This window comes from Arvicola amphibius, chromosome 3 (assembly GCF_903992535.2).
Source record: "Arvicola amphibius chromosome 3, mArvAmp1.2, whole genome shotgun sequence".
Taxonomy (NCBI): domain Eukaryota; kingdom Metazoa; phylum Chordata; class Mammalia; order Rodentia; family Cricetidae; genus Arvicola; species Arvicola amphibius.
The window spans coordinates 139,761,925-139,777,062 of NC_052049.1; the positions used below are offsets into that span (position 1 = coordinate 139,761,925).

The 15,138-nt window shown below is 44.0% G+C and overlaps 1 protein-coding gene across 1 annotated transcript in view; it reads right to left on the reverse strand.

Moving 5' to 3' along the window:
- Positions 1-4,783, reverse strand: part of Aqp9 (aquaporin 9) — a 34,076-nt gene extending 29,293 nt beyond the window's left edge. The window contains exon 1 of the mRNA XM_038321699.1: positions 4,447-4,783. Within this exon, the coding sequence (XP_038177627.1) occupies positions 4,447-4,557 (111 nt within the window). The 5' untranslated portion in view covers positions 4,558-4,783. The remainder of the gene's footprint in view (positions 1-4,446) is intronic.
- Positions 4,784-15,138: the final 10,355 nt, after the last annotated feature.

Genomic DNA, 15,138 nt, shown 5'->3' on the forward strand with positions numbered 1-15,138 from the left:
TGTACACTCCTTTCGAGGAGACTGACACTCAAGGAGACCAAGCTCACTTTTAAAGACCATAAGATGTGTAGTACGGAGCGACTGGACAGCACTAGCTTCTCTGGGAATCTCAGGGCCAGTACAACGTCTGCAGTTCACCAGCCCATGCTGCCAGCCCAGGTGTAAGTGATTCCAGTCTTCGACTCTCTCATATCTGCATTTCATGTGTGTCCGGACACGGGGTCCTGGCTACCATGCCTAGTGTCATCAGCCTGGCTACCCATTCACCATTCAGTTCCTATGGCCCCCAGCTCATGGCTTCCATCTGCGGAAATGCTGAGGCAGGTGTATGGAGAACTAGGGGAAAGGGGTCAGACCTACCCACACAGTTCCCCCAAGGGATTCCGGCCTTGGATAAGAGGTGAAATGGCAAGTATAAGATCCAGAATTAGAAAGAAATCCACACCTTCTGAGTGCGAGCTTTTATCTCTCTGAGGTCTCTCCCCTCCCTTGCTCTCAACTGTTTATGAATGATAATGAGGAAGCCAACTGTTAGCTGCAACTTGTTATAACTGATAGAACTATTTACTCATAGCAACAGTGAATATGGCTATCTTGGTGATTAAACAACTAAAGAGCCAGATACATGTCTGGAACTTGCCACAGGCTCCCTTCTTTTCAGTTTAAAATGACAAACCTTCCCTCGGCAAGAAGGCGGATGCATTGCCAACCTTTCCCTAACATCAGTAAGAATAAAGTCTGTGTCTAAAAGGTCCCAGTGCCTAACAGGCCAAATTTCACCTCGTTCTTTGGCTTATGCCTTGGTGATTTTTGTTTTGAGCCACAGTTTACAAAGACTTTTTTTCATTTTCTTTCCCAAAGGCTACCAACAGGCCTTTGCCATATCAACCATGGCGTGAATGAGTTTGAGGGGACTCCAACAAAAGCAGATTTTAAGATGCCATCAGACTCCTGGGATCTAAGGAGGGGGGAGTGGTCCTGACCCCTCTCAGGTCTTACCAATAGGCAAATTGTTACTAGAAACATACAGGCAAGATTTGCATTTGCCAGTAGACCAGGAATAATGTAATGGGATGACTTTGAGCAAAACTATGTGTTACAAATAACAAGGACTCTGCCCAGGTTTGATAGAGAAATGAGCTGAGATGGACATCAGTGAACTATCTCCTGACAATGCCAGCCACTAAGTGGAGAAGCTGGGGAAGCAGTAGCAACCCACAGAACTGCCTTACATGTATAGACTTTAGAGCAGAAGGCTAACTGAGCTTGGAGGGAGGGGTGTCTGAGCTTTGAGGAAGGGATGCCTGACTTCAGAAATCAGTGACGGCAGCAGCATGTGAGTCTGTGATGTAGGAAGCTAATCCACTGCACCACCCTACCTTGGTGCTGCTACGTGCTGGGGAAAGTATTGGATATAATATGGATGAGGCTCATCCCATCTCTAGGGGCCGCATCTGTCATCCAGCTGTACGGAAATTCATTGTTTGAAAAAACTACATTTCTTATTTGCATTTCTCTTTAAGCCTTCAACAAAACAGTACATGACAACCAAAGTTCTAGATTATATTTAGCAAATAACTATCTGGTACAATAGGAATTAATTATTCATGACAGAATTACCTTTAGTCAGAAGACATAAAGTTCTGTTTTCTACCATGCAACATTCAGATCGTCTATGTCTAGCTTCTTCCTAGAATGGTTGGTCTGTGTGGGTGAAACTGTTCTCATACCATAGAAGTCAATGCAGAAGAACACAGTGACCCCAAAAGGCGTGGGATTGCTCCCCACTGGCAACCAAACCATCTAGTTTGCAGTAGACATCAAAGAGGTGCCTTCCAACTCAGCACTGCTACAGTCCACGTGGAGACAGCAAAGGATCCTAGAAGGTGAAGCTCAGGCCTCAAGAGTCACCTTCCCTCACTTCAGACCCCATTGGCGAACTTCAGGTTGTTTGAACTGTGTTTCCCACTGATCCATTCTAATTTGAGGTTCCTACAAGCCCCTCCTTGGGGTACCATTAGTTTGGCTTGTGCATCTCAGAGAACTCAGGGAAACCTAGAATTTACATGTTTCTCCTAAAGGATTCTGTAAAGGGGTACAGAGGAAGAGAAGAATGATGGCTATGAGGAGGGGTGCAGAATCCACATCTACTCCTGTAGGCACCTCCTCCTGTTCAGCTGTTGTCTGGACTGTTCAGTTCGGTTCAATTGTCTTATGGCGACACCACCACATAAACAAGACTAAAACATCAAGTGAGGAAGTGTCAAAGCATTGTGCAAGGCTATATAACTAGGTTGTGGCTGGGAGGCATTGCTCAGAGGCAAAGTGTGTGAATATTGCACACAAGACTTTGGGGTTGATTCCAGGCATCAAAAAACAAGTTAATAAAAGTCACTGAGCAGAGAGCCAGCAAGGCTTATCTGCCCAGAATCTTCTTTGCCTTTCTCTTTAACAGAATTCCTTCTTCCAGGGGATGATGCTGAGTCCTGAAATGGGGGTCTTATGACCTATAATCACATGGAGTATTTCCAGGGTTTATGGCCAGCTTGAAAAGGGCAGGGGTGGAGGCTCAGAATTTCTGGCCTTGGAAACAGCAAGCCCTCCTATCCGGGGCCAGCACTGGGGATGGAGACGGGATGATAATATTGACATAGGGGAAGATGGTGCAAGGCTGCATGATCACAATGGCGAATGACTGGAAGCAACGTTCACCTCCTCAATGAGCAATGGAATTATGAAACTTATTCTTAAGAAACAATGAAGAGTTTAAAACATTTTCAGTTGTAAAAAGGAAGCTGAGCTCACTTCTTTGTTGCCTGCACTGAGAGCTAATATAGGCCTGGCTTCATTTTTCTGCATAAGTCACTCTAGGCTGAAATCTGCCTGTGGTGACGCTTTTTTAGGGTTAGACTGCCAAGTATCATGACCCAAATGGTCATGGGGGGGCGGGGGGCGCACACCTTTAATCCCAGCACTCTGGAAGCAGAGATAGCCAGATTTCTATGAGTTTGAAGACAGCCTGATCTATATAGTGAGTTTTAGGCCAGCTAGAGCTACATAATGAGGCTTTATCTAAAAGAAGACCCAACCATCTCCATATCTGGCAGAGGGCAATTTCCCAGGAAGCTCTGACTGGAATAAGACGACTCTGGGCCTTTTTTCTTTTCTCTCTTATCCTTCTAACTGCCCTGACTGAGGTTCTGAGCTTGACTATGGAGAGAATAAGTAGGAGCTTCCAACCAGGGAAAGGTAAAAAGCCAAAAGCTATCTTTCAACTCTCCTTGTCTTGACTCAGCTGACTGATTCTATCCCTATCCCCCTCATTGATCTGAAGCCAAGAACTTCCTAATGTGTAAAACTTGAATACAATTCTCTAAAACTCTTGAAAAAAATGAAAATATGTCCAAAGTAGTGTTTTTTAGTGCTTTATAAAAGTTAAATCAAAATAGTCATCTCATGATGATAATTTTCTCTTCGCAAAGGGTCAGAGTCCAGCTAGGAATTCAGGGTCCATTATTTGTGGCACAGTAAGAGCCTGGGGCCAGGGCTCACACCGCTTTAGTAACTAGCAACAGTTTTCTGCTCGCTCTCTCTTCTCCTCCCAGCCCCTCTCATAGCTGAACAAATCTTTGCGGAGATTCTTGGGCCCAGTCCTCATTAACATCTAAGAAGCTCTTCTGTCTATTGAAAGATCTTTAGAGATTTGCTGAAGCCAAATTAAATCAAAAGGGGAAAATTATATGAAATCAACACAGGACTACATATGCACCCCACCAACCCCATGTGGTGAGATGGCTTAGGGGATAAATGTGCCACCAAGTCTGATGGCCTGAGTTCCATCACTTGAGCCCACATGGTGGAAAGAGAGCCAACTCCAGTAGATTGCACACACACACACACACACACACACACACCCCTCAGGGGGCTCATAAATAAATAATTAAATAAATACATAAGTAAATAAATAAAAGGATGTGTGATTGGTTTTTTTAAAGTTAGATGATTTAACAGCTCTGCCATTGCCAGGCCCCTCTCTTGGTAGCCTGCTTCATGCTGTTCATCCTTATTGACCATTAATGCTTATTCTAGCTTACTCAGCCACCTGATGGGAAGCAAGCAGAGCACACAGATCAGTTCTTCAACTAGAAGAGATTTCTAGCAACTCACTCTTTCATCACATAGCCGTTTTAGAAACCGCAATGAAGAGAGCTCCTCTCCCCTCCCCATCCTCCGCTCCCATCAGCTGTCTGGGATAAACCTGAAGAGCAAATGAAATTCACATGGTCACCAAATAGCCTTACAACCTAGAAAGTGACATGCTGCTTCCTGGAAGAGGCTGGATCTGGTCATCAAAGAAGACAAACCAAAACAAAACGCCTGTTTCAGTAGCTCGGCAGCCAGGAAGGTGGCATTAGATCAGAACTAGGGAAATCAGGAAATACTCACGATCATTATAAAAGTGCCCAGGAACTCAGAGACTGTCTCCTTAGCTATATGGCTCTTTAGGGCCAGCCTCTGTGTGAGGCTCCTCTTAGTGCGTTCCTTCTGTGAAGGCATCTTGGAGATTCTGCCAGATGTGCGCTTTCCACCAAGGCCCGCTTGTTCTGCTCCTTGGCCTTCGCTACCACATAAAAAGAAAACAAACCCGAACACTTAGCTCCTGGCGGATTCCCCGAGACAGCTGGGGAGATACTGGCTATGCAAAGGCTGTCCTAATTAGAGGCTGTGACTTAATCTTTGTCTGCTTTCAGGGACTGCCCTGCCTGCTGCCGAATTAGTGAGTTATAACCCCAAATCCTCAAAATGATCCTGATAGATTAATCATTACCTTTATTCTCTGACTGGTTTTTTTTTTTTGTTGTTGACTTTCCCGCCACCCCCGCCCTGGAGATGAGAAAAAGAGATGCTGTGTTGGCTGTGTTGCCAAACCACCCTTAGTCCCAAAGAGATTCACATGTTACACAATTTAGTCTTTCTGATGACTTGTTTTCCCTATTCAGAAGTGGGTGGTTTGGGTGTTAATTTAGAACTGTTAGATCAGCTATGGATACCTTCACTGTGAACACTCTCTGCCCAAGATTTTTAACCAGACAAGAGGGTGTGAGGGAAAAAGAGGCTCACTGTCCCAGAGATCAGTCCCCTCATTTCCATCTGGCATGGCCTCAGGGATTTCATGGAAGTCCTTTAGAGTGGCTGAGAACTGCTCTAGAGACAGCTAAATTAACCCAAGGAGGCCATATGAACGGCTTAAGGAGGCGAGTTTACTGGACAAGATGGGAACTCTCCCTTGCTCGTGGTTTCCCTTCCTACTGAGCGAAGTTTAGGATTCAAGAATCAAAATGACAGAGAAAGAAGCAATACACACCAGAGAGCTGAGCTTCTAGTCCCTTGAGCCAGAAGGGTGGGCAATTAGACTGTATGCCACCCCAATTAAAGAAGAAAGGGGTGTAGCCGGGCGGTGGTGGCACACGCCTTTAATCCCAGCACTTGGGAGGCAGAGGCAGGCGGATCTCTGAGTTCAAGGCCAGCCTGGTCTACAAGAGCTAGTTCCAGGACAGGCTCTAGAAACTACAGGGAAACCCTGTCTCGAAAAACCAAAAAAAAAAAAAAAAAAAAAAAAAGAAAAGAAAAAGAAAAAGAAGAAGAAAGGGGTGGCTATGGCTCACTAAGGCGCCTAGTTCAAATCTGATGAATCAAGGTCTTTGCAGGCAACAGACTACATTTGACAATAGTTTCTTGTCATGCCCAATAAGTAAGGCCTGATTTCCAAAGCTGGTTTGTCTTTGGAAAAAAAGATGAAATTCAGCTGTGGCCTCTCAATACCCCCCAGGCAGTCCCACTGAATTAGAACCCACATTGTGCTCCCTCCCTCCCTCCCACAGAGCAGCCTGCTGGGCTTCATTCTTCTTTGGGGCCCTCCCCTACCTTTGCAGGAGGCCTCCAGTCTTTTCCAGTTGAGGAGGCAGGCAAGCAGGAGGGAGAAGAGGACGTGAGGAGAGCAGCTGGGGAGAGCCCAAGGGCAGGACCAAACACCTAAGCTGCAGGTAAAGTTTACAGTTCAGAGCAAAGAAGTCACATTATAGCAAAACTCAGGGTAGAACCTAGCATTTTGACTGTAGCTCCTGATTACACGACCATGGAGATGATGATAAAACGCAGAAGGGATTATGGATAGCATTGTCTTGGAGAGTTTCCTATGACCATGCTATGCCCAAGTCCTGGTTGCTAGACCAGAGAAACAGGACTTTATTGTTCTGACTTCAGCTTAAAGACAAAGGGTGTTCTTCGGAGTGTTCATCCACTCACCTGATAAATATTTATGGCATACTTGCTGCGTGCCAAGCACAGCCCTTGGCAAAAAAGCAGGGCAGTCTTCCCTGCCTGTCATAGGACTGTGATGGAGACTAACAGAAAGGGAACAATCACACAGGCACAAATAGACAGTTGTAGCTGAGACACATGCTCCACAGGTGGGGACCATTTCCTGTGCTCAAATATGACAAGGGAGGTTCACCTTGTTGGAGAGATCTCTGTGGTGTCTCCCAGGATGTCATGTCTGAGCTGAGATCAGGAGGCACAAGGCTTACTCACATGAAATGGGGAAGGAAGTGGATGTGTAAGACTTTGAGAGGGGTGGAGTGGGTGGGGCAACACGGTACCTATCAGAGAATGAGAGAAACACCCACGGCGGTTAGCCTCCAGAGAGAATGAAGGAGCAGTGTGCAGGATAAGCTGGGGTCAGGGAACCAGACTCTGTTGAACCTTGTGAATTGTGTGTCAGGGTAAAAGTGTCATAAATCATCGGAGTAGATTAGGCAGGCAAATGAGATCACTAGATCTTCAAGTTTTAAAAAGTTCATCCTCCGCCAACAGTCCCTGATGAACTACTGGCAACTGGTGGATTCTGTGCAAGAGATAGTCATTTTCTTCAGTTGTGTTAATAAGTGGTGAGCCCACCATGCTCCAGGGAGTATCTCCAAACTCCTGGCCACACAGACAGTCTCTGGTTAAAATCAGTGGGTCACAAGTCAAGTGGTGGTGGTACATGCCTTTGATCCCCACATGGAAGGAAGCCGAAGCAGGCAGATCTATAAGTCTGAGGTCAGCCCTGCCTACAACAAGAGCAAGTTCCAGGACAACACAGAGAAACCCCATCCCGAAAAAACAAAAAACAAACGAATGGGTCACAAACAAAACAAAAAGACATGAATGTGAGAAGGGGTCCAATGGGGAGAAGGAGGAAGGATGGCAGAGTGTGGGAGTGAGATAAAGAAGGGTAGGGACCGAGATTAAACAGTACACATTACACGGTCAATGAACAGATGAGATTGGGCACGTTCAGGGTGGTACGGCTAGAGAAAAAGACAAGATCTCCTGAGTAAGTTGGGAGCATGGGGTTCATGGGAGAAGGTAGAAGGGGAGGGGAAGGAAGGGAGGATAATGGAGAAAAATGTATAGCTCAATCAAAAAAAGGGGGAGAAAAGCAGGAAAAGGTGGGGTACCAAGAGGAGAAGCAAGAACAATGGCAAAAATTAAAATCTCCACAGAGAGAATGTAAGTGCATATAATTTTTTAAAAAAAAATTGTCAATGAACAAATTTAACTAATTGAAATGTTAATCCTAGCTGTGAGTTGGAGATCAGATTAAAGGGAGCATAAAACAGCCATACATAGATCCACATAGGGGTGTTACATTATTCTAGATCTGAGGAACAGCTTTCACAATGAAGAAGTGGAAGCTATTTAATGATTCTTCGCATTCTAAAATGAAAAGGGTTGATGGGACGTGGAAAATAAAAGGACCCATCAAGGTATTTTGCTGGGTCCTTAGCTGGCTGGGGAAAGCAGCACAAAGCCCTTGGAGAGGAGCCCTGGGAAAGGCCAGACCATAGTGAACACTGTGAATCCTACTTGTGTGAAGTGCAGCTGCAGGTGCATATGAGAGATAGGAGGGCGGAAGAAATGTGGGCCCACTCGAAAAGGGTGTGTCCAGGGAGCTGACAGATGAGGCCATTAGGACTGATCGGGAGAGAGAGTATGAAGAGCCTGGAAATGGAGACTGAGCAATGCGAACGTTAGCGTCTATTATTCACTATCACCATAACTCACCATCAAAACATAACTCCTCACTTCTGTCCCTAGCCACCAAGTAAAGCCTCCCAAGTACCCTAAGAAAGTAATCAGTGAACATCACCTTGGCCTTCCTCCACCTTGGGAGGGACCTTTGTGGTCCCCGTCAGTGTTCTAAATGCATGCATGGGGCTACTGGTAATTTCCATTCATGTAGCCACCCCATCCCATCCATCCATCCATCCATCCATCCATCATCCATGCTTCTACCCCATCCATCCCATCCATCCATCCATCCATCATCCATGCTTCTACCCCATCCATCTACCTATCCATATATCTACCCTATCCATTCACCCATCCCACGCATCCGTCTGCCCCATCAATCTATCTATCTTTATATCCATCTATCCTATCCATTCACCCACTCTATCCATCCATCCATCCATGAATGAGATCTACCCATAAGTTAATCTATCCCAGCCCAGCCATCAATCTATATCCTATCCCATCCATCCATCAGTCGTATTTCATTTATTCATTAATCCATCCATCCTCCCCTCCAATCTACCCAACCTTTCATGCATCCATCTATCCCTCCAACCCTCTCATTCATCTAGGAAAACTTTTCACTAGCTACCAATGCCCCGGAGATTAAAAACCAGATCTCTTCTGCTAAGGATTAATAGTCTAAGTGACAAAGTCCTGCAAAATGACTACCCTGCCCAATAAAATAAGAAGTACACTGAACCAAAACTCCAAAGGCAGGCACCTGGGAGGTTGCTCCACACTAGTCAACACCTTGGCCCATTCTGCTGTTAACAATGCTAACTAAAGTTGCTGGGCTCTCTGGCCTCAGTTCCATAGTGAGTGTTCAAGACCAGCCTTCAGTGTGCATTTAATTCCATTTGAATGTGACCCTCCCTGGATCCAGGATTCTCATTGGTGTACCTGACTTTTCCCACTCAGGAGATCATCAATTGTTTACAAACCTGACACCCCTACCCTGATCTCACTTTTTTACTTCCTCTGCCTTGTCCCTTGGGCTCCACTCCAGTTCTGTCTGTTCACACTTGGAAACTATGTCATATCCCGGGACTGTTTCTCTTTCAAAGTCTTTAACACTAAGATTCATTTCACTGATTGAAATGTCCATTCCTCCTTGTTTTTTCATCCGTACTCTTCCTGAAATCTGCCTGGCATTATTCTCACAAAGCCAGCCTCTCTTCCCACCAAGTTCTCACCGCCCGCTTGCCTGGATTCATGATGCACTTACCTGCATCTCGGGTTCCACTGGCCTGTTGACTCTCGTCTCCATCCTCGTTGCACAAGTCCAACTGTGGGTATGCTTGGTCGTGGATTTGTCTCAAGTGTTCTCTTCCCGGACAGCTGGACGATTCTAGGGAAACTCACATCATTGTATTGATTGTCCCTTGGCAGGTAATTATGGTACAGCACCCGCGCTGCTAGTGTATCCTTAGTTAACCTTTCCTGTCCATGGCTCCAGATTGCACCATGAATTACAATCATCCATCTCTTTGGGGCTGGGCCCCCAAGTTCTCCCACATACACTTGGTCATCCGTATACCACCGTGCTTCCTTCTCCACAGCAGACACGTACCTCCCCTAGGCTCTTCTAGTTCCCACACAGCTAATTTTTCCCCTAGGGGTTCCAGAGAAAAACAAGTAAGGTTCATCGGCTATATTTCTTTTCATGTTCTTCCTTCTCAAAAGTTTGCTTCGGTTTGTTTCTGTATCATCTCCTTTGTCTTCTTTCTGCAGTGAGCCCCATTCTGGCTTTCTGATCCAGCCTCCGGGGACTCCAGCCAGTTAACATTCCCCTCACATCCTTTCTTTCCTAAACTGATGTTTATCCCAGGGCCCCAAACAAGCCCAAGTTTCTCTTTTCCTGAAAACAGTCTTTCAAAGTTGTTTTACTTCAAATTACCATTTTATCTGGCTGTTCCATTTTCCCCTCGTTTTTTGGGGGGATGGGGTGGGGATAAACTTTTCTGAATATAAAATCATATTAACTCAAAAAAGTTATAAACATTTAAAGTAAAACATCAAAATATCATAACTCCTGGCTTCAGAGATAACCAGAATTGGAATACTCTCCTATACGATTCTCATTAGTAGATATGTACAATACTTTTCCTCCTAAAAGTGAGATATTTACTTGATCAAACTGGTTTTGCACTCTTAGAATCTATTCTGTTCCTTTCTATGCCAATGTATAATTCATCTTTCTAGTGACTGTGCAATATTCTCTTGTACAAATGTGCCATAAATATAAGGCATAAATAAAGCAAGCTCCTTTTAAGAGAAAGTTGGTTATTTCTAGTATTATTAAAATGGATCCCCAGACCTCCCAGCTCCATTTGGGATGTTACCACTGTAAAATGTCAATAGCAGACTCTTACCAAGCAGCTGCGAGACGTTTGTAAGTGTCCACAGTGCCCCGGTGCTAGGAACAACAGGAGCTGTTAACAGTTACTTTGTGATGTCACCTCCTCACCTCCCCTTCCCCTCCCCCCATGCTAACTGCAGCTCTTGACCAGCCAGGATGGGAAGGGCAAGATTCCAGCCATCCTTCCTGTATCCCAAGGAAGACACATTTGGGCACAGCCAGTCTCATTTTCCACTGCACCGTCCAGATGCCCAGCCCTCTCTATAGTAAGATAATAGTAACTTCGCTGACCTACAGCATGTGAACTGGGCGTGTGAAACGCCCTGTGAGATCCCTGCTCCAGCTGCAGGACTTGCCTAGCTGTAGAAAGCTGAATGCAGCTGAAGTCACCTGTCACTCAGCCATCCTCTGGGAGAGGCTCTGGTGGACTCCTCACTCCAGCGACTCCATCTTCCTTTCATCTTTGTGGGGAGAAACGTGACAGTAAACACATCCCCAATCTCCAGATATCGCCACCCTGAGCCGTGTACCCGACAGGCAATGGCGTTGACCTGGAGTGTTGGTTCAAGGTTGCTCCATCTAAATAACCTCCTGTTTGGTCATGACAGTTCCCCGCTTTTTGGTCCTACCTCAGTGGGTCTTTCTGGTGGAGGGCTCTACCTGAGAAGCCATATAGTTGGTCGGGTTTTTTGAGACCTTCTATCTCTTCCCTCTTGTGAGAACCAAACTGGTTCCTTACAGGTTTGAGGCTCAGTGCTCCGATCTGTAATCGCAGACTCCAGCACTCAGGTTCACTTTAACTTCTTATTCCTTTTTAAGAGCAAAGCTACTTGCTCTATGGACACACACCTACCAGGCCTCTACTTGGCCCAAATGCAAACTAGCAGACTGACTTTCACCATTGCCCTGTCTTCCTCGTTTCTTCACATCAGATCTTCAGCACCTCTTTATATACACAGGAAAAGTTTTTTTTTTTTCTCATAGAACAAGGGTGTTTATAGTTTTTATAACACTTTGGCCATAAATACCTTTCTTCGAACTGGAGGAGGGGTGCTTGGAAACATTGTAGCCATATGACTGGCTCTGTCCCAGTGTCACTCTCCTTGCCCCACCCCCAATATCCTGCACTCCTGATCCTCCTGCCTCTCCAAGTAGCCACGCCCTTCTTGTCTCCCCCACCCCCAACTTTCCCTCTGTCTCACTCATTCTCAAAGAAAAATAAATGGACAATTGCTTCCACTACTTTTACACTGAGTTAGTGTGGTTCTTAAAACTAGGGCTCGTTTGGGGATCAACACACCTCAGCAGAGAGATGGAATAAAGCTATCGGGAGTTAGGACTGTCTCAAAGGAAACCAAAGCCTGATTTTACTTTGCTGAGATAGTTTTTTTGCATGCTATTGTCATGGTTTCTGACTTTAGAGATCTGGTATCTAGGACTGTGATGGCAAGCCAGAGGTTGGCCACCCTGTGTGTGTCAACTCTGAAGTTACCACAGAGCTGGGCTCACCACTCAGAAGGGGGTTTGTTCCTTCCTAAACTGGCACAGGGCACTCCTGTGAAAAATACATGCTGCCATCACAGCCTTACACACAGAAATCCAGTTTAGACTTCAGTGAACAATAGAAAGAAGAACAAGATCTTGTCCAAGATCCCAGTTACAAAAGTAAGTGCAGATAAACCTCCAGAAAAGAGAAGTTTGAAGAAGTTTGTTAAGCCTTGGGGGAGGACATGGTGTACTTGAGGACATAAAGGAATAAACGGAGAGACTGTCTAGGTATCTGATGAGGAAAATATCAGACTGTTACTTTAATCACAAAGTTAATGCTGCGTCACTAGTTAGTCTTGGGAAAAGATTGAATTTTAATTCTGAATTTGTGGCGCATGCCTTTAATCCCAGCACTTGGAAGGCAGAGGCAGGTGGATCTCTGAATCCAAGGCCAGCTGGCCTACAGAGCTAGTTTCAGGACAGCCAGGGCTACACAAAGGAACCCTGTCTGGAAAAACCAAAATAATAATAATGATAATAAAAAGAATGAGGAGGAGGAGGAAGAGAAGAAGAAACAAACTATACTAGAAAGATTAAAAATATAAAATGTGTAACTGAAATTACAGTTTTAATTCTGGGATATGTGTGTGTTTGTGTAAATATAATGTGTGTGTGTGTGTGTGTGTGTGTGTGTGTGTGTGTGTGTGTCAGACGATCTGAGGCTTTCTTCTGCCTTCCGTGTGTGCCTCAGATGCAGGAACATACACACAAATTTTTTTTAAAAAAAGGTTGTTCATGTGCATATTAAGCAATAATACAACCTCTACAAAGTCCTGTAAAGGTAGATAGGTTTGTATTACAGGATTTCACTACAGAGTTTCTTTCTTCCCCACAGACTGAACAGGACTACTTATGAAAACAGACGAGCTGCTACTGTGGACTCCCTGCCTGCTGTGGTAGCCACAATTCATTGCAAACACAACTATTTATGTTTTGAAGTAGCAGACTAATAAAGTCTGAATAATGCCCATTTATATCTCTTCTCTTACAACATGAACATTTCCTTCTTTCCTTTTCTTATTGTTTTGTTTGAAATCTTTACAAAAGTAATAAATCAGTAATAAAACCAGCATGCTCGTATGGTTCCTCAGTTTAAGCACAATGCCTTTGGTAATCCACCGTTCATTGTTTCACACTTTTATTAGCATGCTAAGAGTTTTTGTTAATTTCTAAAACACACACTTGTTTACTTATCCAGACAAGCCCCACTATTAGACTTTGGTTGACCTGGATCTTAATAATTAGGCCAGCTAGGATTAAGGGTATATTGGACACCAGTATGACTGAAATCTAAGGCATTTAAACAAGTATATCTATATATTTTCCCACTTCTCTCTCTCATCTCTCCTCTCTCTCTCTCTCTCTCTCTCTCTCTCTCTCTCTCTCTCTCTCTCTCTCGTGTGTGTGTGTGTGTGTGTGTGTGTGTGTGTGTGTGTGTGTGTGTGTCACATGTATGAGGGTGCCCTGAGAAGGCAGACGGCAGTGCTAGAAAGTTATAAGATGTTGGGAGTTGCCTGATATGGGTTTTGGAAACCAAACTCAGGTCCCCTGAAAAAAACAGAGCAAATTCTTTTCTTAAAAAAAAAAAAAAAAGTACTTTCTTATTTAAAAACACTTGTAATTTTGCAAGTTAGCAGTAAAATATTGAGGCCAGTATTTTATTAATAATTTTACCAATTAGCACCGTATACATTTTAAAGCTCACTGGAACATAGTTTCACTGCAAAGGATTGTAAAATAAGATGATAATCTCAAAGGTCAAACTAGTCTCAGCATGTGATTTTGGTTCCAGGTAAAAATATGGATTTTAAAACCAATTTAACTACATTAACGTATTTGTCAATCTAACAAAATCTAAGTACCATAGTTTAAAGCAGCGTTTAATCTCTGAAATTATTCTGAAAAGAAGGCACATAAAGAAGTTGAGAAATCAGCTATAAAAACAAATAACTCATTCACGTTTTTTTTTAGAAACCTCTTATTTTGTTATTCTTCCAGATTGAACTCTTAATCACCAAGCTGTCGCTCCACACTCGCTAAGATGTAAAATTAAACATGGATGGCCATTAAATTTCACCAAATGGCTTTGGAGTGCTGAATGAGTTCATGTTAAATAAGTTCTTCCATTTTTTATGTTATTAGCTAATTACATTATTAAATGTTCCACTACTGAGCAGCTGCATAGATAGATACAAGTGGATTAGACCAAATGGCCGTCCATATGTGATTTCAGGAATGCTCATTCTGGAAAGTTTTATTGTTAGTGTCTAGCTTGATTTCTGAATATTTAGGGAATGTGTTGTCTAAGATTTCAGCTTTGAAATATCTTTTAAAAGTCCATGGGGTTAAGATATATGATCAAAGCTTTCAAAGTTCTGGAAACTTCCAAAGTCTGTCTTTGCATTGCACAAAGTTATATATTTATATAGTCAAGATTTGTGATTATTTAAACTTGTGCTGCTTTATAATTAGTGTAGTAGTTTCTTACATTGCATAACAAAATTACCAGCAATCGAGCATTATCTCAAGCTTAATTCCAACCAACACAGATGTGTTATGGCACAGAGTCAAGGGGCCAATAATCCAGCCTGGTGTTGATGCCTCTCTGCTGGGGACCTCATGAGACGGAGATCAAGGTGTTGATTGCTATGCCGTCATCTGGAGGCTCGGCCAGAGAAAGGTCAGTGCGTGGGTGTCCTCAAGGTGTTGGCGGATTTCCTTTCCTTGTTGTTGAGAGACTAAGGCTTTCATTGTGTGGCCAGCAATTGGCTGTGGGTTGCTAGCAGCCATCCTTTGGTTCTTACAGTGTGACCTCCTCCCCAGACCTTTTCAAACTGAAATCATTTACTTTGAGGAGATTTTAGTACACTTTAAGGGCTCACCTAATTAACTATATCCATTGGGAATAATTACCCTCTTATCTCAAAGTCAACTGATTTGGGGATCTTGCCTCGGGTGGCCCCTGTGCATTCTAACATAACTTAATCACAGCATAGGCAAGCTCTCATTTTGTTCACAAAGTCTGGCTCATACTCAGGAGGACTATAGTGTGTATGTATGCTATATCAGGAAAACTCGAGGGCCATGCTAGAGTTCTGCTTGTTCCTCTT